Raw genomic sequence first — 21,990 nt, forward strand, 5'->3', positions numbered from 1 at the left:
TTATCTGCCTTCTCTTTTTGACAAGCGATTGTTTTGTTCTCCACAACTAAGAGATGAAATATTAGGTAGTGGTGCTGTGTTATGATATACCACAGATACAGGAGGAAATGAACGCACTTTCTATTTAAAGGATACTGTCAGCTATTGAAGGCCATAACATCCATCTTCCTGCAGGAAGGAAAAATGCAGCATTTCTGGAGGGTACCATTTTATAAGTCTGTTTTTAAATAGTTTACGTTTTTAAGGTTTTGTTTAGTTGTACTGGTGTTTTATAATTTTTAGTGACTTAGGATTGTTAGAAGGTCAGGGAAGATGTTTGTGCCTGTGTACCTATAGCTTTCCCTTGAACTATTATTTAACTTTATTGGAATAATGCACTACTGTATAAATCCCTTTGTTGGAGAGACATCAGTTCTCTGATAGTCTTCTACCTGCTGTTGCTGTGAGTTGTTTCTAAAACTACTGTATTTGAAAGAGAACAAAAGGAAAAAAGTATCTTCTTGGTTAATTTTTGTACTTAGCAGAGCCCTCTCTCAATCTTGTTACTTTCATTAGTATTAGAAGAAGGAGCAAAGATTTTTTTTTTTTTTTTTAATGAACTTTCACAGGCAGGAGAGAAAGAAGGAATAAATTGGAAAATACTTCTGTAAGTCCTGTTTGTGACTTTTAGGAACTTGAGTAGTAGCCTAACTTAGATCAATGCTTTATTTTTCTGATATGACTAGCTGCTCTTAATGGTTCAGTTTAATCCTTGGAAGCAGACAAGTGGTGTGCTTAACTGTGTGCTTCCCCTGCATAATCACATACTCTTTTCAAGCTATAGCCCTCTCATCCTGTATTGTAGCATGGATCTAATTATTCAGTAGAATAATTGTAGGAAAAGTAAAGAGCCTTTTCTGTTTTCAGGATTTGTAGAATGTAGCTTACTGCTTCTCTAAGGCTCAGCAAGCTGAGAAAGGTGAGCGCACACAGCAGTAAACCCTCATGTTTCCAGTTTGGTGAAATCTTCTACCTGCACTTAAAAAGAAGCCTGTCAGAGGGGGAACTATTTTCCTCTGAGTCTCTTTGGAAGGCGAGGGATGAGTCTGATCTAGATCAGCAGATCGGAGGGCAAAAACTTTGCCCTGTGTAGTGTTATGTTTCCTGAAGTATCCTGCTAATGTTATGTGGTTCAGGATTCAGGATGTTGATAAATGTGAAAAATTACTGGACATGCAGCTCCTGCTGAATATCTTGACTGTAAAAAATGAATACATACCCGATGCTACTGGTGTTACCTAGTCGTACTTGTGATTTACATACTAGTGATTTCTTTAGAAATAAGACTGTAATGATGCTGTTTTCCTAAGGATTGAAGTTTAGAAAATGTAGCCTGAGGTTTGCGGCTGAGTTTTGCATTACAAAACAATGCTGGGCAACGTAATAAAAATAGAATACAAAGGAATGTCACCTCTTGGAAAATGTTTTCCTCCTCTGTCACATTTTATATGGGTGTCAGTAAATCACAGAGAGAGGCTGTACAAAAGGAGATCTAGTCAAAAATACATTGAAGGCTTGGATTTTTCTGTTGTTGTTTTTAGTATTACCTTTTATCATCACTTTAAATTGTATATTACCTTATTTTTTACAAACAGTTTTTCTTTTTAGAAGATATTCATTAGTTTGTTAAAAATCAAGGGATTAAAGAAAATGAAGCATGATTGGAGTGCCTTGAAAAGGTTACTAAGCATATATGTGTTTACAAAGCTGAAGTCCCTTAATGGAAATGACCTCTGCATCCACATAAATCCTAGTTTCACTGAGAAATCGATCCAAGCTGAACTCAATGTAATTTGGGGAGTTTCTAAAGGCAAATGAAAATTTCTCTTTATTTCTGAGTAAACAGTTGAACAAAGTTTTAATGTGTTGATCTCCACATTCAGACATTTTAAGGCTATCCATTCAAAGCTGTCATTTTAAGGCTATTCATTCCTTTGAAGAATGTCTTTTCTGTTAATCAGCTTAGCTGATTTCATTTAGAATAGTAGCTCTTTGAAGGAAACAAACAAACGACACACAAAAAACCAACAGCATAACCAGAAACATGTAAAGACTTCCTCTTTTATGAAGCTCTCAGTTCTCAATTCCCAAGACACACCCTGAAGTTTCCGTAAGGCCATTTTCAGGTTGAATATTAAAAGAAAAGGAAAAGTGCGTAAATAGCTGAAGTTCTGTTAGTTATTGTTAAAGTAGCATGAAAAAGATGTTAATATCTGAAACGGAATGATTTGGGATCTATTTACTGTGTTCTAGACAAAACTTTCAGTGAAGCATGAGAAATTTCAGCCTGGGTCAACAATTTGTAGTATGTATAAAAGCTAACAGGTTCTTCTTAACCTTTGCTGCTTAAGGTGACAACTACTACCATGAGGCACTAATCAAAAAAGTTCTTCTCATCTCTTGTAGACCTTTCAGTCTTTTAAAGGTCTGATTGATAGCATGAATTACAGTTATCAGTATTTCTCTAAATTACAGTTTTATATTCACAGGCTGGAGGAGCTGGCTGTCATTTGTGCTAAATATGACATTCCCCATATTGTCAACAATGCCTACGGAGTTCAATCTTCAAAATGTATGCATCTCATCCAGCAGGTAGGAACTGTGTATTTCAAATATTTTTTTAAACAAAAATGAGAAAATCTCTAATTAGAAACAATACTAGCAAATTTTGTCATGTTTCACAGCTCCAAGGCTAATCCTGTGCATATCTGGTAGTTGAACAGTTTCCTGAGAACAAGGAGCAGAGGGAAACAGCACTTAAAACAATACTTGTTATTTCTATTATGTGCTTCTAATTTAATAAAAAAGTGTCTGTTATGATGGAATAACGTCCTTTCTTAAATTAAATCTTTCTTTAGAATTTTTAGATTTAAATATTTATTAATTTTTATATATTAATAAAATAAATTAAAATAAAAATAAATTAATAAAATAATAATAGAATAAAAATAATAAAAATAAAATAAAATTAAATTAAAATTAATTAAAATAAATATTAATAAAATTAAAAATTTAAAAAATTTTTAGAATTAATTTAATTAAGAGAAATCTTTCTTAAAATATTTCATAAACTTACTGACATAACTAACTGTAAAATAATGGGTCATACTTGAATGTGGATTAAACCTTCAACAGAACGTGTTACAGATTTTCAATTTTTTTCAACTTTTCAATTTTCCAAAAAAAAAAAAATAGTACTTTAATATGTATGTACTTGCATATTATTTAATATGTATACATCTTCCTGAATATACTTTTCAGGTTCTGTTATGATGCATAATTCTTAATTGTACAGTTCAATTATACAGGATTAATCAAACTGAAGTCGCACAGCAGAATCTACCATTTTTATTTTTATTTTTTCCCTTTAAGAATGTGTGATTGGCTAGGTATAAGGACATTTTGTTTTCCAGGAAGAGGGGGAATCTATTGTGTGGAGGTTAATTGGATCTTAATTTTGCAGGCAGCGTTATATAGAATCAATAGAATATCCCGAGTTAAGAGGTACCCACAAGGATAATGGAGTCCAACTCCTGGCCTCCACACACAACCACCCAAAAATCAGACCATGTGTCTCAGAGCATTGTCCAAACACTTCCTGAACTCTTTGTAGCCCTCCTTTGGACACTCTGCAATGGTTTTATGACCTTATACTGTGATGCCCCCAAGGCTAGCAACGCCGTGCCTGTTGTACCCCAGGGTATGGTTGGCCCTTTTGGCTGCCAGGGCACGCTGCTGGCTCGCATTCAACTTTCCATCAACCAGACCCCCCCAGCTCCCTTTCCATGAGAGAGCGTCACAGTCCTCTTGTTTTGATGCCGATTTATTTATATATATTATTATTTATATATACTTTGCTATATTTATATATCTCAAGAAAAAAATGTTTCTTTTCTAATGAAGCATTAACCTGTAGCCCTTTACTGTCCGAATCTGTGAAGCTTTTTGATTTGTACAGTTTTAACTGCATAATTTCCATTAAATTGCAAGGATTTCTTTGGTAGTTACTGAAAATGAGCTACATTTTATAGACTTGCAGGAACTAAACCAATATTTCAAATTGCAGCAAAATAAGAGTTTTTAAGGCACTATGTAAGCAGACAATGAATAATGATAAGCAACACTACGAAAAGGTAATATTGCAGTTTTTAACTGTTCATCACAAATACAGTATCAGAGTTTTAGGAATTACATTTGTTTCAGTTACATTGCTGAATTATGTTTAATAATGATGCTGTCATAAGTCTCTTCTAATGTATGCTATGCATTTTTTGTTGTTTCTTTTGATAAAGGGTGCTCGAGTAGGCAGAATAGATGCTTTTGTTCAGAGCTTGGACAAAAATTTTATGGTTCCAGTAGGTGGTGCTATCATTGCTGGCTTCGATGCGTCCTTCATTCAGGAGATCAGCAAAATGTATCCAGGTAAGTAGTTCACAGACTGATTTCATCCATACAAAGTAACTGCAGAAAACTTGATTATCAGCTATCTTTCACTTCTTTTTTTTTTTTTTTTTTTTTTTAAATTTTATCTGTATATTGGGTTTGGTTTTTTGTTTGTTTGGTATGTTTGTTTGTTTTTTCCAGGAAGAGCTTCTGCATCTCCTTCTTTAGATGTCCTCATTACACTTCTGTCTCTAGGTGCCAGTGGCTACAAACAGTTACTGAAAGAGAGAAAGGTAAGCTTTTTGGGAATCAGAATTTTCTTGAAGTCAGCTGTTAAGAGTCTTGTTGCAAAACTGCTTTGCGTAGTAAATCCTGTTTCTATATAGAAAGCTGTTGAATTTCTTTGGAGCAAACGGTTCTTAATCTGGAAAGGCAATACAATATAATTACTTCATGGCCAAATGGTGTTCATGAATAAGCCTGATTTCCTTGTTGTATTCCAAACCAGAGAGTTAAACTGAGGTCCTGTACCATCTGTCTTGTGCAGTATTCATATTTGTTGTTACAGAGTATGACTAATACAGTAGGATTTTGCCCAGTAGAATCTGAGAAGTGCTGTACTGTTATGATCACAATGCTTCCAGGACCAAAGCATGAGACTGGACACGCAGAGCTAACCCAGGGGTTTCTGCTCATCTTCATTCGGCCATATCGTGGTTTTGTGCTATGGTAGTGTTTAATTAAATGCTTTTGTACAGCATTCTGTAGAGAATCACAGCTTCCAATAAGTTAAAACTAATAAATGCTGTGTATGGCCACAAAAAGATTAAAAGACTGTAATTTAAGGCGTTTATCTAGATACAGAGCTAGGTTTCTTCTGTGCCTCTCCCAGACTGTGTGTTTTAAGTTGGATATAACTGCATTGCACAGATATTCCTGTGGTTTAAAGTTGGAACCTGTACATATCGAGTTGTCCTTAATTCTGGACGTATTAAAGGCCTGATCTTGCTATCTGTGTGCATTAACATAGAGAAATATTTTTGTAGAGGGTTTTAGACAAGGAAATACTGTGGATTACATACTGTAAGTTAATAGTTTTAAATCATGCATGATATGCTCCATTATTTTATTTATGAAATATGTTCCAATTATTTCCTGCTGACAGCTTGCTCTTGCCTCTGATATCAGAGCAGAGCAGTAGTGCTAGATGCTATGACTTTTTTCTAGCTGTTTGTACAGGCATGCAGATACTCTGTACTGGAATTGAGATCCCTGGGAATAGCTAGAATATAGAAAAAACAAACAAAAAAAAACAGCTTAGTTGACTTAGGGTATGGAGTGATCTACCACCAAAGTGAAAACACGGCTTGTGAAACACTGAAAGCAGTCACGTTTTTTCCACTGTTGGAATACAGTTTCTAACGTTGTTTTATTCTGGACTGCTGTGCGTATTGCTGTCTATGATTCGTGTCTTCATTAAAAGCAAATTTTATATTTCACCCCTTTTACTCCCACCTCCAAAAGAGTTTCAAGTGAATTTATCTTGTCTTCTGCAATACTGACTTTGATGTTTAGATTTACACTGTCAGCAGATAACATAATGGGCAATATAAATATTGTTCAAGTCATAAATAATAATTCTTTCATAAGTAAATTGTCTTAATGAATAGCTGTATATTTTAAATTATATCGTTTTCTTGGAAGTAGGATTCTAAAGTGAATAAAGCATTACGTTTTTACAACTTCAGGTCTTTTTTATATCAAGTGTGAGTATACTCTATAAACAAAGCCTTATATATGGCATAAATATGTTTCTTTTATTGGATTTGCTGTAGGAATAGAAACCTTTTTTGCTTAAATGTGTTTGTTCCTGAATTGTAAAAATGTAATAGTGATAGTTTATTGCCTGTGCTCTGTGAAGGCAGAGGCAGAGCTATTAGGCTCTCAGCAGGAACTATTTATAGCTTGACATTGAGTACTCCTTTCTATATTGGTGCAGTTACACCTACTCACACAAAGTCAGCTATAAAAAACTTCCGATATTTCTTTTTCTTTCTCTTTTTATACTTATTCATGAGTGTTATTTCAAGTTATTTGAGCTCAAGCCAGAGAGATCAAAATATTACTGAGAAGAGATTAATTTCATGCGACCAAGGGAAAGGAACAGTCATAGAATCATAGAATCTCCGGAGTTAGAAGGGATCCACAAGGATCATCAAGTCCAACTCCTGGCTCCACACAGGACCACCCCAAAATCAGACCATGTGTCTGAGAGCACTGTCCAAATGCTTCTTGTACTCCGTAGGCTCGGTGCTGTGACCACTGCCCTGGGGAGCCTGTCCCAGTGCCCAACCACCCTCTGGGTGAAGAACCTTTTCCTGACACCCAGCCTGACCCTCCCCTGTCCCAGCTCCATGCCGTGCCCTCGGGTTCTGTCGCTGTCCCCAGAGAGCAGAGCTCAGCGCCTGCCCCTCCGCTCCCCTCGTGAGGGAGCTGCAGGCTGCCATGAGGCCTCTCCTCAGCCTGCTCTGCTCTGGGCTGAACAAACCAAGGGACCTCAGCTGCTCCTCATACGTCTTCCCCTCCAGACCCTTCACCATCTTTGTAGCCCTCCTTTGAACGCTCTCCAATGGTTTTATGTCCTTCTTGTACTGTGGTGCTCAAAACTGCACACAGTACTCGAGGTGAGGCCACACCAGCGCAGAGCAGAGCGGGACAATCCCTTCCCTCAACCAGCTAGCAATGCTATGCCTGATGCACCCCAGAGTACTGCTGGCCCTTCTGGCTGCCAGGGCACACTGCTGGTTCACATTCAACTTCCCATCGACCAGAACCCCCAGATGCATTTCCGCAGGGCTGCTCTCCAGCCTCTCATTCCCCAGTCAGTACATATAGTCAGGACTGCCCCATCCCAGGTGCAGAATCCAGCACTTGTTTTTGTTTAACTTCATTCAATTGCAGCCCTCTAGACTGTCAAGATCTCTTGGCAAGGCCTCACTACCCTTAGGAGAGTCAGCAGCTCCTTCTAATTTAGTATAATCTGCAAACTTAGTATACATTTGAGTCCTGCATCCAGATCATTTATAAAAGCACTGAACAGAACTGGCCCTAAAATTGAGCCATGGGGGACCCCCCTAGGGGCTGGCCTCCAGCCTGATGTAAGCCTGTTTACTATACCCCTTTGAGCCCAACCCATCATCCAGTTGTTCACACACTGTATTTTGTGCTTCTCTAGCTGTGTGCTGGGCATTTTGTCCAGAAGGATACTGTGACAAGAAGTACTGAAAGTTTTGCTGAAATCCCGAAAGATCACATCTACTGGCTTCCCTTGGACAACTAGATGGATAACCTTGTCATAAGATGAAATTAAGTTAGTTAAACAGGACTTTCCTCTTGTGAATCCTTGTTGGCTATGACCAATGACTGTGTTGTCTTTCAAGTGTTTTTCAGTAACTCCCATGATAATTTTCTCCGTAATTTTACCAGGCACTGAAGTGAGACTGACAGGCCTGTAATTACAAGGGCCTTCTTTCTTGCCCTTCCTGAAAATTGGAACAACATTTGCCAGCTTCCAGTCTCTCCAGATTCCTAAGACCATTGAAAAATAATTGAGAGAGGTCTTGCAGTAACATCAGGCAGCTCTTTCAGTACGCTGGGATGAATCCTCTCAGGCCCTACAGACTTGCATGCATTCAGCTGGAGCAGCAAATCCTGAACGAATTCAGTCAGCAGGGATTTTATTGTTCCCCCAGTTATGGTACCCCAGCTCAGGGCTTGGGGGGCCCCAGGGTCCATCATCAGTGTTAGAGGCAAAGGCATTAGACATCTCTGCTTTATCCATGTCGCTGTTTGTTGCCATCCTCATCACGTGATGGACCGATGTTATCTCTGGTCCTCCTTTTGCTGTTAATGTACTTTAAAAAGCCCTTTTTGTTGTCCCCACAGTACTGGCCAGCTTCAACTCTAATTGAGCTTTGGCCACACAGATTTTCTTTTTGCGATGGTGAACGACATCTCTGTAGTCCTCTCATGTTGCTTGACCATGTTTCCAGTGGTCATACGCTTTCCTTTTCTGCCTAAGCTCTAGAAGAAGATTCCTGCTCTGCCAACTTGGCCTTCTGCTCTGCTTGCTTGACTCCTGACACCTTGGAATTGCCTGTCCTTGCACTCTTAAGAGAGGGCTCTTAAAAAGTGGTCAGCACTGATGGACCCTAATACCTTCAAAAGCATATTCCCAGGAGTCCTTAATAACTAGTTCCCTGAGCAGCCTGAAGTCTGCTCTTCCCATATCAAGGGTCAGAATTTTGCTGGCAGTTTTTCTCCTGTTGTCAGAGTTTAAACTTGACCGCTTCATCGTTACTGCAGCCAAGACAGCCACCAATTGCCACTTCAGCCACGAGACCCTCTCTGTTTACAAACAGCAAATTTAGGAGGGCACCTTTCCTGGTCAGCTCCCTTACTACTTGTACCAGGAAGTTATCTTCAACGTGTGTGGAAGTTCCAGGGCCTGTTCCTGTCAGCTATATGGTATTCCCAGGTAACATCTGGGGAGTTGAAGTCACCCATAAGGACGAGAGTGGATGATCTAGAGGTTAATTCCACGTAGAATAATTCATCAGTGTCCTCAACCTGTCTGGGTGGCCTGTAGTAGCCTTCCACAATGGCATCTGTTTTATTTGCTTGTCCCCGAATCCTTTAGGACCCAGAAGCTCTCAACCGTGTCGTCACCCCCTGCAAGCTCTATATAGCCCAGCCTCCCCCTCACATCGGGAGCCACCACCACCCCTCGCCTGCCCTGCCTGTCCCTCCTGACAGGCCTGTACCCGTCCATCATAACGCACCAGTCACAGCACTCTTCCCACCAGGTTTTGCTTACACCCATAATGTTGTAGCTCTGGGATTGTGACAAAGCTTCTAGCTCCTCTTGCTTACCGCTCACACTTACGGTAGAAATATTTCAGTGTGCCCCAGTGTATCCAGCTCATCTTGGAGCAGACTGAAGGGCCTTGCTGGCACCCAGCCCCTCAAACATTGGCATGCCATCCCATGCGAGCCTGGTTTTACCCCTTTCCCCCTTCAAAGATTTGAAATTTAAAGCTCTTTCAATCAGCCCTGCTAATTCCTGAGACAAATTCTTTTCCTACTTTGAGAAAGGTCCGTCCTGTCAGGCCTGGTGTCATGTAGACCATCCCATGATCAAAAACATCCAAAATTCTGCCAGTGACACCAGCCTCAGGGCCAGGTATGTACATAGCATGGTATTTTCTGACAGACTAGCATTCATGGAGTATGAGATTGTCCAAGAGTATGAAATTATATGTTCTGATATGAGGGAATAAAATGCTGCAATGAATCAGAGGACAGGAGAGCAAGGCATATGCATGCCATCCAAGTGTCTGAATAAACACGACCACTTATGAAAACGTAATAAGGAATGTGCTCTGCAGTCATATTTAGCCTTGATGTTGCTAGAGAAAGGATGGAAAAAAACTCCCAGCAGTCACTTTTTCTTGCTTGTACGGGATTCTCATTATTACTTTTTATATGTTTATGTAGAGTTCAGAACAGTGTTTTTTAAATTTCAGTAAGGAATTCTAGGTCCTTTTGTAATGCGGGCAATAACAACAGATCCAGAGTCAAATTTGGTAATATTGTTGCTTAACTCATGTTACTACGTAAAGGTTATGCTTATGAATTGACTGCTTTGATCTCCTCAGTACCAGTCACGTTGTGTCCCGTATTCTGTATTGCCAGGTCTTAAAACTCTGTCTGCATGCATGCATTTGTCTGAAGCAGGCCACACGTAGCAGTTAGAGGGGCTGCACTGCGTGGTACCACAAACAGCGGGCTTCCATTGATCGTCATGTCAGACCTGGCAGACAGCAAGGGACCTGCATTCCGTAACAGGCTTAATACCTTTTAACTGTTTTCCAATGTGTACGCAACTGATCCATTTAAGCCAATTAACTAGTTAGTGTACTATTCTTACTGAAAAGGTGATAGCTTCACCTTCTCTTCAGCAGTTACGTCTTACAGCAGTCTTTCCTTAACAGGCTAATGATCAAGATAATTCTGATTGTCTTAAACATATTTCTGTGTTACTTGGGGTGTGATGGAGCTTTTTATGTCTGTGTTCGTCTGTCCGTATACTTTCTAGAGTGATTAACTGGAGCCGTTCTTATGGAGTGTGCATCTAAAATATTTAAAACCACACTGAGTGGGAGGAAATTGTTTGATTTTTACAATTCAGTAAAATACTGGTTTTACATTTCATGTTTTATTGTTGATGTAAGAAAATGTGGTTTGTTCTGATAGGAATAAATTATTTGTACTGTTCAGTACGAGTTTATATTGCTGCTCTACTTAAGATTGAATTTAAGAGAAAAGATTTAATGCTGCATATTAAAAATGTAAAGCTTCAAATATTCTTGCAAGAAGAAAGACGTTCATTACATTTTTTTTTTGGTTGAGTCAGTTTGCTACACTGTAGTTTGTCAAACCTGTGGGAGTATTGCAGAACTTTCACCCTGTGAAATATATAGAACCTTATTCAGGTTGTGGTCTGGATGGAGGCGAGATGGTTTAACTGGGTGTAGTCATTACGTTAAACGGTGGTGTGTAGTTAAGCAAGTGCCGAGTATGGATGGAAGCTTCGAAGCGCTGTGCATACTCAGACCATGTGAGAGAGGTATGGCCCTCAAGGAGCCACATCTCTTGGCCTTGTAAGTGCTGACGAGAAGATTTGCTGATTTAAAAAAAAAAAAAAAAAAAAAAGTATGGAGTTTGTCAGCATTAGTGTTTTCATACCGGGTTGGCAGGACTTTCTAAGCTGTTGCTGTTAGATTAGAATAGAACAGTTCAGCTGGAAGAGACCTTCAAAGATCACCCGGTCCACCTGCCTGACCAAAAGTTAAAGCATATTAATGATGGCATTATCCAAAGGCCTCTTGAACACTGGCAGGCATGGGGCATCAGCCACCTCTCTAGGAAGCCCGTTCCAGTGTTTGACCACCCTCATGGTAAGGAAGTTTTCCCTAATGCCCAGTCTGAACCTCCCCAGGCACAGCTTTGTGCCGTTCCCACACGTCCTGTCATCGGTTCCCAGGGAGCAGAGACCCACACCTCCGTCTCTCCTTCCCCTCCTCAGGGAGTTGTGCAGAGCAGCGAGGTCGCCTCTCAGCCTCCTTTTCTCCAGACCTGACAAATCAAGTGTCCTCAGCCTCTTGTCACAGGACGTGCCTGCCAACCCTTTCAGGGATCTTTCTTACGTTGTGGAGCCCCAAACTGTACACAGTACTTGGGGTGAGACTGCACCAGTGCTAAATACAGTGGGAGAGCCACCCCTTTTGACCAGCTGGCTATGTATGCTGTGTTTAATGCACCCCAAAATGCTGCTTGCCTGTTTGACTATTGGCTGGCACCCCCAGATCCCTTTTTGCAGAGCTGCTGTCCAGCAATTTGTCTTCCAGTCTGCTTTATGTGATACCAAGATTTCAAAGTTCTTTAATAGGTTTTGTATTTTTTAAAGTTTCCACTGTTTTATGAATTCAGAACAAATTTCTTTTTTTCTCTTGCAATGCAAGAGAATCTATAAATGAGACTGTGTGGTATATGTAGGTGTTGCACATACACACGTATGAGTTTCTGTTGTGTTTTTGGTTGCATTTCAAGAAAAGAAGCCTTCGAAAGGGGCTTTTTGGGGCTGCTACGAACAGGCCTCCATGCTCAGCATTGCAGCCTCTTTTTGTATGCGTGAAATGGTGTGTCACAAGGGGGAATGGTTCTAAAGGGGGCTGGAACCAGGTAGTCTTAAAGGTCCTGACCCAAACCGTTCTGTGGTTCCATGATGTGAGAGTCATCTGTATGTAGTGCAAAGAGGTTGTAAAGTTTTAAGTTTCTAAGGGGAAAGAGAATTAAATAACGAAACATAATTGATATTTAGTGCTTGGGTTGCTCAGTGCAACTTCAGCATAATAGTTAGCTTCACTGGAGAAAACTTGAATGTCTACCATGGAAATTCAATTATGTAAGAGCTCATTTGTGTATAATTGCTTAGGGTGCTTATAAATTTTCCACGTGATAGAAATATTTTGTAATAGGGGTTGGTGATAGATTAGACCTCACAAAATATTTCATTTTTCTTTTTTTTTGGAGAGGCCATTAATCTCTTTTACAACAAACTGTTTAAATTCTGAAACTATAAAATATCAAGAGGTCATAAAAATAAGAAGTTCTGAATTTTTGTTCAGATAGCTTCAGTCAAACTGGTAAAAATGCATATTTGGATATTTTTCCCCATCTTTGCATTTTTACTGGTTCTGCCAAATTCCTGTGTATGTGAAGGCTGATCTAGTAACGTAGGTACCTAATATAATTTAGTACAGTGGGTAACTGTTTATAACAACTTGAAGTCCTTTTATTAATAAATACTATAAGAGATGCTGTAGAGAATTCCCTAGGTATGACAAAGACAAATGAATTGCTTGGGAATTTCTTCCGTTTCCAGAATAGGCTTTTCTCTGTACTATTTTCATCGATAATATCTCCATGGTAGGCACAATTAATGTATAGTTCTGTAAAACTCTGCTTCAGTTGTAGAAATAAATAGCCAGCAGAGGGAGTGCAAATTAGTTTATGAATTGTATTCCAAAATATCCTGATGTAATGGCTAAACGTATTAATGATGCTCACTGTGGAAAGCAAATAACAAATGAGCAATGTGTTTATATTCAGTGAGGGACTAGAAGGAATGGAAAAGTGTTTGAATGTTTGAGTAAATGTTTTTCAACTTCTGCGAGGGAACTGCAAATAAGCTCTGAAGAATCGAAGCCCCAGAATCACTTGATTTCAAAATACCTCTAAAAATATCAGTGGAATGATTCTTCACAGATTTCAAGTTCTGGAATACCATAGATGTCTCCCATAGTTTTCTGTTGTTCAAAGTATTGCATAAGTTTTATGGTCTGGTTGATAGTGAATCTGCATCCTGATTTCTTTAGATGGTAACATAGTGTTTTTTCTCCCTGGCAGAATTCATTCCATGGTATTAGGAAGCGCAAGTCAGGAGCGGCATTCATTTGATCACTCATGAAGTGAGACTGGTTTCACTGCAGTGGCTTAAGAAAAACATCTGTAATCTTCTAACTTAGCTACTGCAAAACTCACTAGATTTCGTAAGAGCTGTGGGAGGTTCTGTTCAAGAGCATAATTTTGATCACAAGCTATAATTTGTACCTGTCAGAGTGTGCAGGTCAGAACAGGATACTGGTCTGCAAAACAGAAGAGACAACTCTATTTAAAGAATGAAAAATCACTTGTCAGGTCCAGATATTGATGTGGATGCTGCAACAGGCAGTCACATGGAAGTAGCTGAGAGGCAGAGTCCTTCTGGCCAGAAAGAGGAGAAATCTGATGTTTAGTATCTTTTAACGACTACCCAGTATCTGCATGTTTTTGTTATTATTTATGAGAAACAAAGCATTAAAAAGAACAGAAGAGAAGCCAAATACAATAAGAGTGGTGTTAATTCTTACTGTGTCATGTTTTGAGCTGATATGTGAGGGGGAAGATGATAAACTGAGGAAGACCATGAGCAGTTACTGTAGATTATTATAGAAATAAAACAGGGATGAAGGAAGAGAAGCATACTTTAATGTGCAATGGGACTTGTATCTTAGCCAAAACATCTATGAATCTCAGTTTTACGATACTTTCACAATAAGGGTGGAATCCAAGTAAGCGATATCAGGAATTCATTTCCATATTTTTTAGTAGGCTTGAAAAGGACTGGCTACACAATAGAGCTGAGTATTCAGAATATATGTTGTATGAAACAAAATACATTCAAACATGTAGTCACAGCCTTCTCCTTAAGAGACCATATTGCTTTTCTCATACAGAAAGTCTGTGAACCTTTGGGAGTTGTGATTGTATAATAATAGTAACAAAATGTGCCGGTTTTAGTCTGGAATGTGTTAATAGAAGATAATGTAAGGAACAATATCTCACAACGTGGCTATCTGTGATGGTAACAGTTCATTCTCTGGCTTGTGGGGCCAGGGTGAGGGGAAGCTCTTGCAGGAGTGGGGAAAGGTCTACTCCTGCAAGAGGATATTAGCGTGGAGGAGGATCTGCTGTATAGCAGTAATCTCTTAAAGATTTTACTTCCCTAGGCTTCAGTTCCACAGAGAGAATGGCTGACATCCCAAACACGTATATTAGTCTGGATAGAGAGCTTTCCGTCATCTTGAGGGGAAGACCAGGGTTAAGGAAATGGAGCTTTTCATTTATAGAGGGATTTCAGAGATTTGTCTGGACAACTTCTTCGGTGTGCATAAAAAGGATGTAATGGAGATTTACCAGTTTTGTGAAATAGGTACCATTTTCTGTTTGATAGCTAATAACAAAAATATTGCATCTTTTTTTTTTTCCAGGAGATGTTTTCCTATCTTTCAAGTGGGCTGAAGAAGTTGGCAGATACCCACAATGAGAGACTGTTAGACACACCACATAATCCCATATCCTTAGGTAACTTATTTTTTATATTTCAAAAGAAATTCTAATATCCTGTGCATTCGTAATGCAGTTTCATATACATTTCCTATACATTAGTCAGTGTTCACTACACTCCATTAAATTGTTCTTAAGCCAGGATGAAACCATTGAACCCAATAAGGTAACCATCTATAAAAGCAGAGCAGTAAAGCAGTGACTCAGGCCCTTTACTTTTTACAAAATTGCTCCTGTCCAACATACTCATTTATTGTAATCAAGGCAGGCAGAAGATGCTAGCATGTAGTAATACTTTATAAATAAGTAGATTTTAAAATAAATTAGGGTGTAATTACTTCTCACTTCATCTTACAGTGCTGTAAAAGGAATTATGGAATTCCTACTCGAGATATTTGTTCTAACCAAAAATTCTGCTGAACGTCCAAGTAATGTTGCTCCCTGTGCAGAATCTCTGCCTTATGTATGGCCCAACCAAAGAAGTAATCCATGACAGCTTGTGGGAAAACAAAATGATGAAACTGTAATATTCATATTTATTCTTCCTTGATATCTGAACACAAATATTTGGCCAGATTTTTATTGTTGGAAGACACCTTATCCCCTGCGGTTTTTGGAAAAAGAGAAGCTTTGTAGTAGAATTAATTTGATCTTTTGTTACTTCAGCCATGTCACTGAAGAATCTAGATGAAAGTAACGACGTAGCCGTTACCCAGCTCGGATCTATGCTTTTCACAAGACAAGTTTCTGGAGCAAGGTGAGGATGCTATGAACTTGAAAATTTGGAGAAGTTGTATTAGGATTTCATAAAATATATAGTATAATATTTGTTTTGTGCCAGTTGCCTCATGATTACAGATTTCAGTGTGGCAATTACAGTTCCAAGAGTACCCTTTTTCCTCAGTGTTATCTACTAATAATGCGTGTACCTGCCTGAGTTAGCAATGAGGACCTCTTTGTTAGCTTTGGTATACTAAATAGATAATCTATCCCCATTTAATTTAGTGTCATTATTCCCTAGAACCCCTTGGTTTCATTTAGTTTCCAGCTGTTGTCTGATCTTACAGTTAAGTTGTAAGCTGCTTAAGGAAGATCTTTGTTTTGTTTATTGCAGCACAAATAACGGTTGTGCTGGACATCAGGGGAACAAGCTTTTAATACCCTGCATAGCTTTTTGTCATATGGAAGAAAATCCCGCTTTCCAGAACTAGCTGTGTTTAAAAAACAAAAAAAAACAAAAAAAAAACTTCAACTCGAGCCGTTCTGAGCTGAATTTATTCTTATTGACACTGGTATGTGGAAATGTAAGCCAAATCATTTTTAATGATTTTGGTTTAAATGTTTTAGAAGAAGAGAATGATTTAGAATTTGTTTTGGCAGAATTCTTTAATCTGAATATTACTGCTGCCATGCTAGCTTCTGCTGTAGACTTAATGTCATTTTCTGTAGCAGAGTTGATTGTTTCCACATCAGAAGGTATGCTTCATTAGCTTGGATTATTCCACTTCCTGCACAGATGAATGACAGTAAATCTATGTGCACTGTAGTTAGATGCTCTTTTTAATTTGCCTGTCCTAACCTTGGCTTGTCCTGAAATTTCAGTCATCTTTGGCTGAAATGATTCAAGAAGTTCCGTATTTGAAAAGTTAAAGCTCTCCAGTTCTTTGTGTGATACAAAGGCTCCCGTTTTTTCCTTTTCTTGTATAAGTGATTCTTTTGCAGTAAATATACAGTTAGACCTGGCATTTTGACAGACTTTAAATGTTAGGCTCGTGGTGCATGGCAGTGGTAATAATAGCAACTTCCTGCTTTGTTAGCACTCAGGCTTTCGCATAACCTGTGGTTTGAGTACTTCAGTGCAGAAATGATCCGCTAATCCCAGTGGAGTTTGTCTGAATGCAGTTTCTTAAATGGATTGCAAGGAATGTAATAAATTCTGACCGACTGATTGGTGTTAACTGCTTCTGTAGGTTTTAACTATAGCCATAAGGTGAGTTGTTCCTTTGACAAGGAAAGGTGTGGGTTAAGGTCTCGGTTTATCAGGGAATGGGTGTGTGCTGACTGCTGAGAAATAGGGTGTAATAGGTAGGGGCTCTTCATATGAGGAAGAGGTAAAAGCAATGGTGAAAAGTAGCCATTGTGAGGAGGGAATGCGATTCTGTGATTGTGAGATGTCTTTCACCCCATGCTGGGGAGCTCAAAATACCAGTAGTGAAGATCTTAGTAATTTAACTGGAGAGGGGAAGGGACACACACCTATGCCCACAGACTTGACCTGATGTAGGATCTGCTACCACTGTCACTCATAGCGATGCTTGAGCACTAACTTGGAGAATGCCTGTTGTAAGCCTGCTTACAGGCATTTGTTTAGAGTTAGGAGATATTGCACTGTATAGGAATTTGTATATGTTCATCACAGAGTATCACATAAAAATATTCAAGGCATCTTTAACTGAATCACAATTTTGTTTGTTTCAGGGTTGTTCCTTGTGGGTCTGTACAGACAGTGAATAACTACACTTTTAAAGGCTTTATGTCACATTCAAATGACTATCCCTGTGCTTACCTCAATGCTGCATCAGCAATTGGAATTAAAAAGCAAGATGTAGACGTATTCCTAAAAAGACTGGACAAGTGTTTGAAGACATCTAGGAAAGAAGGAAACAAAGAAAAAACTGTGAATGAAATATGTGATTCTAATACAGGCACAGAACAACTTGCAAACTAGAAGATACAGACATAGTAACACAGGAAGATACGTTTTTGTTTGAAGTACGGGGTTTGTATTGCATTGTGAATCTGCAGTGCAGAAAATTTATTCCTAAAAACAAAAAACACAACAACAACAAAACTTGGGTGAAATTTAGGCTCAGAGGAAACAGATGATATTCTCCTATTCTCCCTTCCTAGAAAGTCAGACACAAGCTCTTTGCACCACACAAATATACTCAATATCTTTGCCAAAAGATACTTTGCCAAAGTAAAGCTCTACATTCATAAAAATCTTGACCTGGCCTGTCAGCCCGTGGGTGACTGTTGGGTCTGGTCACAGAGTGCTTATGCACATGTTCTTCGTTAACGAGATTTTCTGTAGCAATGGCTGAATTCCCGTCTAGGTACACAACCAACAAGAAATGTTTCACTGCTCTCAACGTGTCTTGCTTTTCCTCTGCCTACTTGCCACTTTTCTTTTGTTTTCAAAGATTTATATAAATGCATTGGGATAGCCCTTACTAAATACAGTGTTGAAACTTGGTGAAGAAATTACAGGGTTGGAATAATAGTCTTTTTAGATGTTCTCACATCTCATGAACTGCCTAAAACAAAGCAGCCATCTGTGGCAAAGGAAAATGTAGAATACCTCATATCCTGCCAATACTCAGCTCTTGAGAACGTTTTCATAGTTCAGCAACCAAATGGAATGCTGAGGAAGAGCAGTGATGAAAGCATGGGTCTGTGGAGCGGAGAGGGAAAATCATTTTTATTCATTTCATCTCTTCTTTGATAGTTACTCTTGAATAGGGGCACTCAGGTCAGAGATCCACTGAAAAGGCAGAATGCTTTGTGGGATGAATGCAGCAGTTTCAAGAGCCAGCGAGACCTGAGGGTGTTTTGGCATTTTTAGTCCATTGTTTTTAAATTTATAGACATCCACTTCTGAACTGTCTCCTGCTATTGGCACTCGCGCTTCTGTGGCTGTGTGCAGTTACTGATTTGAATTCATAAAAGAAACAATAGATTCGGGGTCTGTTCCTGGAACAAAGGTTCCATATCACTGGAGTGACAGTGCTGTAGGTTGCAAAATTTTTAGTTAATTATTCTTAAATACAATTACTACATTATATGCAGGTTTTTATGTCATTTGCTGTTCAGAGCGAGCTGAACATTCAAAGACATTTTTCTTTGTCCGTAATGTAGTAATACTTGAGACACCACGATTAATGAGTTCCAAATGTCACGAAATTTTCTAGTTACTTTGTTTGGTGGGATCTGAGCCGTATCATTCAGAGCCCTCTGGAAATTGCCTTATCAAAACAGTGCTATTGAAAGGACCGTCCCTCCAGCGTGCTCAAATGAATTGATACAAGAGGTGAAGTTAATATGTGGAAGTTAATAGACTGCTAATCATCCTGAAGGCGCTTTCACTTGTGAAGCTCATTGTATCTTTAGTTTAAATTGAACCTGCTCCCACATTGTTATTGCTACAGTTACACTTCAGATTGATTAAAGCTTGTGGAAGGGATGGCTCCCTGGACTACAGTCACAGTTGTTATTTGCTGTACAAGCACATCTTAGGAGAAAGGTAATATAACTTGACCACTAAGTCCTTGTGGCCATAAGGAGATGTAAATTTTTTTTTTTTTCTTTTTTGGTTTTGTTTTGAGATGATGCTATACCTCAGTTTTTCCAGTCAGTAAAAAGTTCTCCTACAGGCTTGAGAGACAAAACTGTAGCTCACTCTGCCCTCTGTATTCAGAGTATTGGAGAAGACAGTGAAAACCACGGGGCCTTAGTGATACCTTTCTTCCTGGTTTTGGATATTGCTGTTTCCTGCCTGAATGAGCATAAGTTACTGACTTAGATGACTAGTCACAAAATGTGAATATTAGAACTACTGTTGTGAGAGTTTTAGGGGGGGGTGCATGGTAGCAGCTACAATACGGATTTGATGAATAATATCCTGAAACTGGAATAAAAAACACCCAACAGCAGTTGCCTTTTCTGAGAGGAAAAGACCTCTACTCTACCTTTTATGTTCTTGTAATAAATTGTCTGCTGCAAATAATTTACTCACTTCTACTCTAGATTGAACTGCTTTCTCAGGTAGTGTTTCTCCTGTCTTCAAAATGTATCCCATTTGAAATCAGGGATAAAAATTTCAACAAATCTGTCTGAACAAATATCCAGGGAAAGAATTAACTGTTATGTTCTGATTTTGTGTTTTTAAACCTTCTATTTTTTAATTGAAAAACATCTTAACGTGACACGTTTAGTTACAAATTGTGTGTCTGTGTGTCATTAAAGCTCTTCACAAATCTTAATCATTCCACCTGAAGTCAGGCAGTTGAAAATATTTTGAGAAATACGCCCACCATGAGGTATAAACTCTTGAACTAAATATTTGTGCTCTGTTACTTTGGCAAGTTGTACCAGTTCACAGTTGTGTTTGCCTGCTATGTCCCCTGAGATGTGGTAAGTTGTAATTAATACTAAGTTTATATAGACAGAAGCATTATATAATGTCGTGATAATTATATTGAAATGTTAAGGAATTCAAGTGACAATATACCTTAAAAGAAATGGAGAAGAAATGGTTATTTACAGCATATTTGAAACAGATAGATAGTATTTTTCAAGGAGAATATAGACCACTTATTCTCTATTCACCAATATCTATAATAAAGTAATAAAATAATACTGGAACATACAATTATTAGCAGAGTTTTCGTTTTCTTTGTGTACTAGGTAGGGGGAGATTCCATGGCTATGGCAGGTCTCACCCCGTAGAAGTAGTACTGCTGAAAGATGATAATAGCATGGGCAAAGCTTTGTCAAAAAAACAAATATATTAGCAATATTTGCCATCTGTGAAGTTCTTTCTAAGGTTGTACAATGAAGTTAGAAGCTCTTTAACTCAAAAAATGAATGGTGCAACCCTTTTCCCGACCTCTATATAGGCACGTGACACTAAAGGCTTTCACGTACCTCAAAAATCTGCTAGAGCCAACCTGTAATCTGCAGCATCCGTGTTACTAATGAGACATTTAGGAAAGCATCATGGGCTTCAGGTAACACTTGGGGTTCATTTAGCAAGAATCCTTAGTAGAAGCACCATGAACATGCTATTTCTGTAGCTACCTGTCCCTGTCCTGTTATGGGTCACAGCATGTGGTTACCAGCGGTGAAACAGGAAAGGGCAAGCACTTGAAATATTCCAGAAGAATTTAGGATTCAGAAGTTGAGGAGGCTCCCAGTCTTGCTACCTAGTTTGTTGCTCTGCCAAAAGTTACTGCCTTGTAGCAGGGCTAGCAAAGCAATCCGTCTGCTTGGCATCTGCCGCAATTCATAAGCTGTATTAACAACTACCGAAACAGGAGTGTTGGAGTGAGCATCGCAGGTAGGAGAAACGGTGCCTGTGGAGCAAGCATGTTTCCTGGTCTGCAGATAACACGGTCTGCAGATAACACGGTCTGCAGATACCTGCTCCTGAAGATCGTAACCTTTGGCAGCGGGGCACGGTGCGTGGGTAGGCAACAACCCCTCAGGTTGCCGCAGTCTGAACCACTAAAGCGACTTATGTCCCCTAAGATGCCTGTAATTGTTCCGTGAGATGCTTTTCTTTCCCTCTGATACTACATCTTTTGCTGTCTGAATCTATATAGGTGAAAGAAATGAAGGAGCAGATGGACTTGCCTTATAAAAATAGCGCTGGGATAATATAGTGCAAGCAAACTGACACTGAATGATCCATCTCACAGACGCGCTCTGGGTTTAGTTTTGTAGTATCTGAGATAATGAACAAAACTAAGAACTATTTGAGCAATAATATTGCCTATTCACGCTTTGTTCCTAACGATTGCCAAAGATACAAAGCAAATAAAAGCTACCAGATGCAGCAAATTCTCCTGAGCCTAAGAAAGCAAAATCGTAATGTTGCAAATGTAAATGCTGGCATTGCAGCTTAATACACATATAAACCGAGCGATCTATATTGTGTGATCATCATTTTTTAAGAAAGGCTGGAGCCCAGAGACTACCAAATGTTCTCATCTGCAGTGTATCAGCAGTTCTCAGTCATCAGTTGCTGTATAGATAATAATTCTAATTGAAGAATCATTACACGGATCCATACGTGAATGATAGATGAGCTATATAGCCTTTTGTTCACGATGCTTTAAAAATCGAGTTGCTGTTTTCACTTTTTATAAGGGGTGATTAGATTGCCTCTTACTTTAAGATGCAGCATTTTAATCAACCTAGCTTGGCAGGATTTGGAATCTGAAGGAACAACAATGTATGTAGCTGACTGGTTTTTAAACAATAGCTATTTAAAGGTTT

General features: G+C 38.9%; 1 protein-coding gene across 3 annotated transcripts in view; it reads left to right on the top strand.

Moving 5' to 3' along the window:
* SEPSECS (Sep (O-phosphoserine) tRNA:Sec (selenocysteine) tRNA synthase) overlaps positions 1–20,359 on the top strand; it is a 26,981-nt gene extending 6,622 nt beyond the window's left edge. The window contains exons 6-11 of one of the 3 annotated variants that reach the window (XM_040555225.1): positions 2,529–2,631; positions 4,332–4,461; positions 4,624–4,715; positions 14,856–14,949; positions 15,598–15,688; positions 17,410–20,359. In XM_040555225.1, coding sequence (XP_040411159.1) covers positions 2,529–2,631; positions 4,332–4,461; positions 4,624–4,715; positions 14,856–14,949; positions 15,598–15,688; positions 17,410–17,659 — 760 coding nt within the window. In that variant the 3' untranslated portion in view covers positions 17,660–20,359. Of the gene's footprint in view, positions 1–2,528; positions 2,632–4,331; positions 4,462–4,623; positions 4,716–14,855; positions 14,950–15,597; positions 15,689–16,045; positions 16,219–16,755; positions 16,876–17,409 lie in introns of those variants that run through there. The other 2 variants (XM_040555227.1, XM_040555226.1) reach the window with 2 other exon arrangements.
* The last annotated feature ends 1,631 nt before the right edge of the window (positions 20,360–21,990 follow it).

This window comes from Cygnus olor, chromosome 4 (genome assembly GCF_009769625.2).
Source record: "Cygnus olor isolate bCygOlo1 chromosome 4, bCygOlo1.pri.v2, whole genome shotgun sequence".
NCBI lineage: Eukaryota > Metazoa > Chordata > Aves > Anseriformes > Anatidae > Cygnus > Cygnus olor.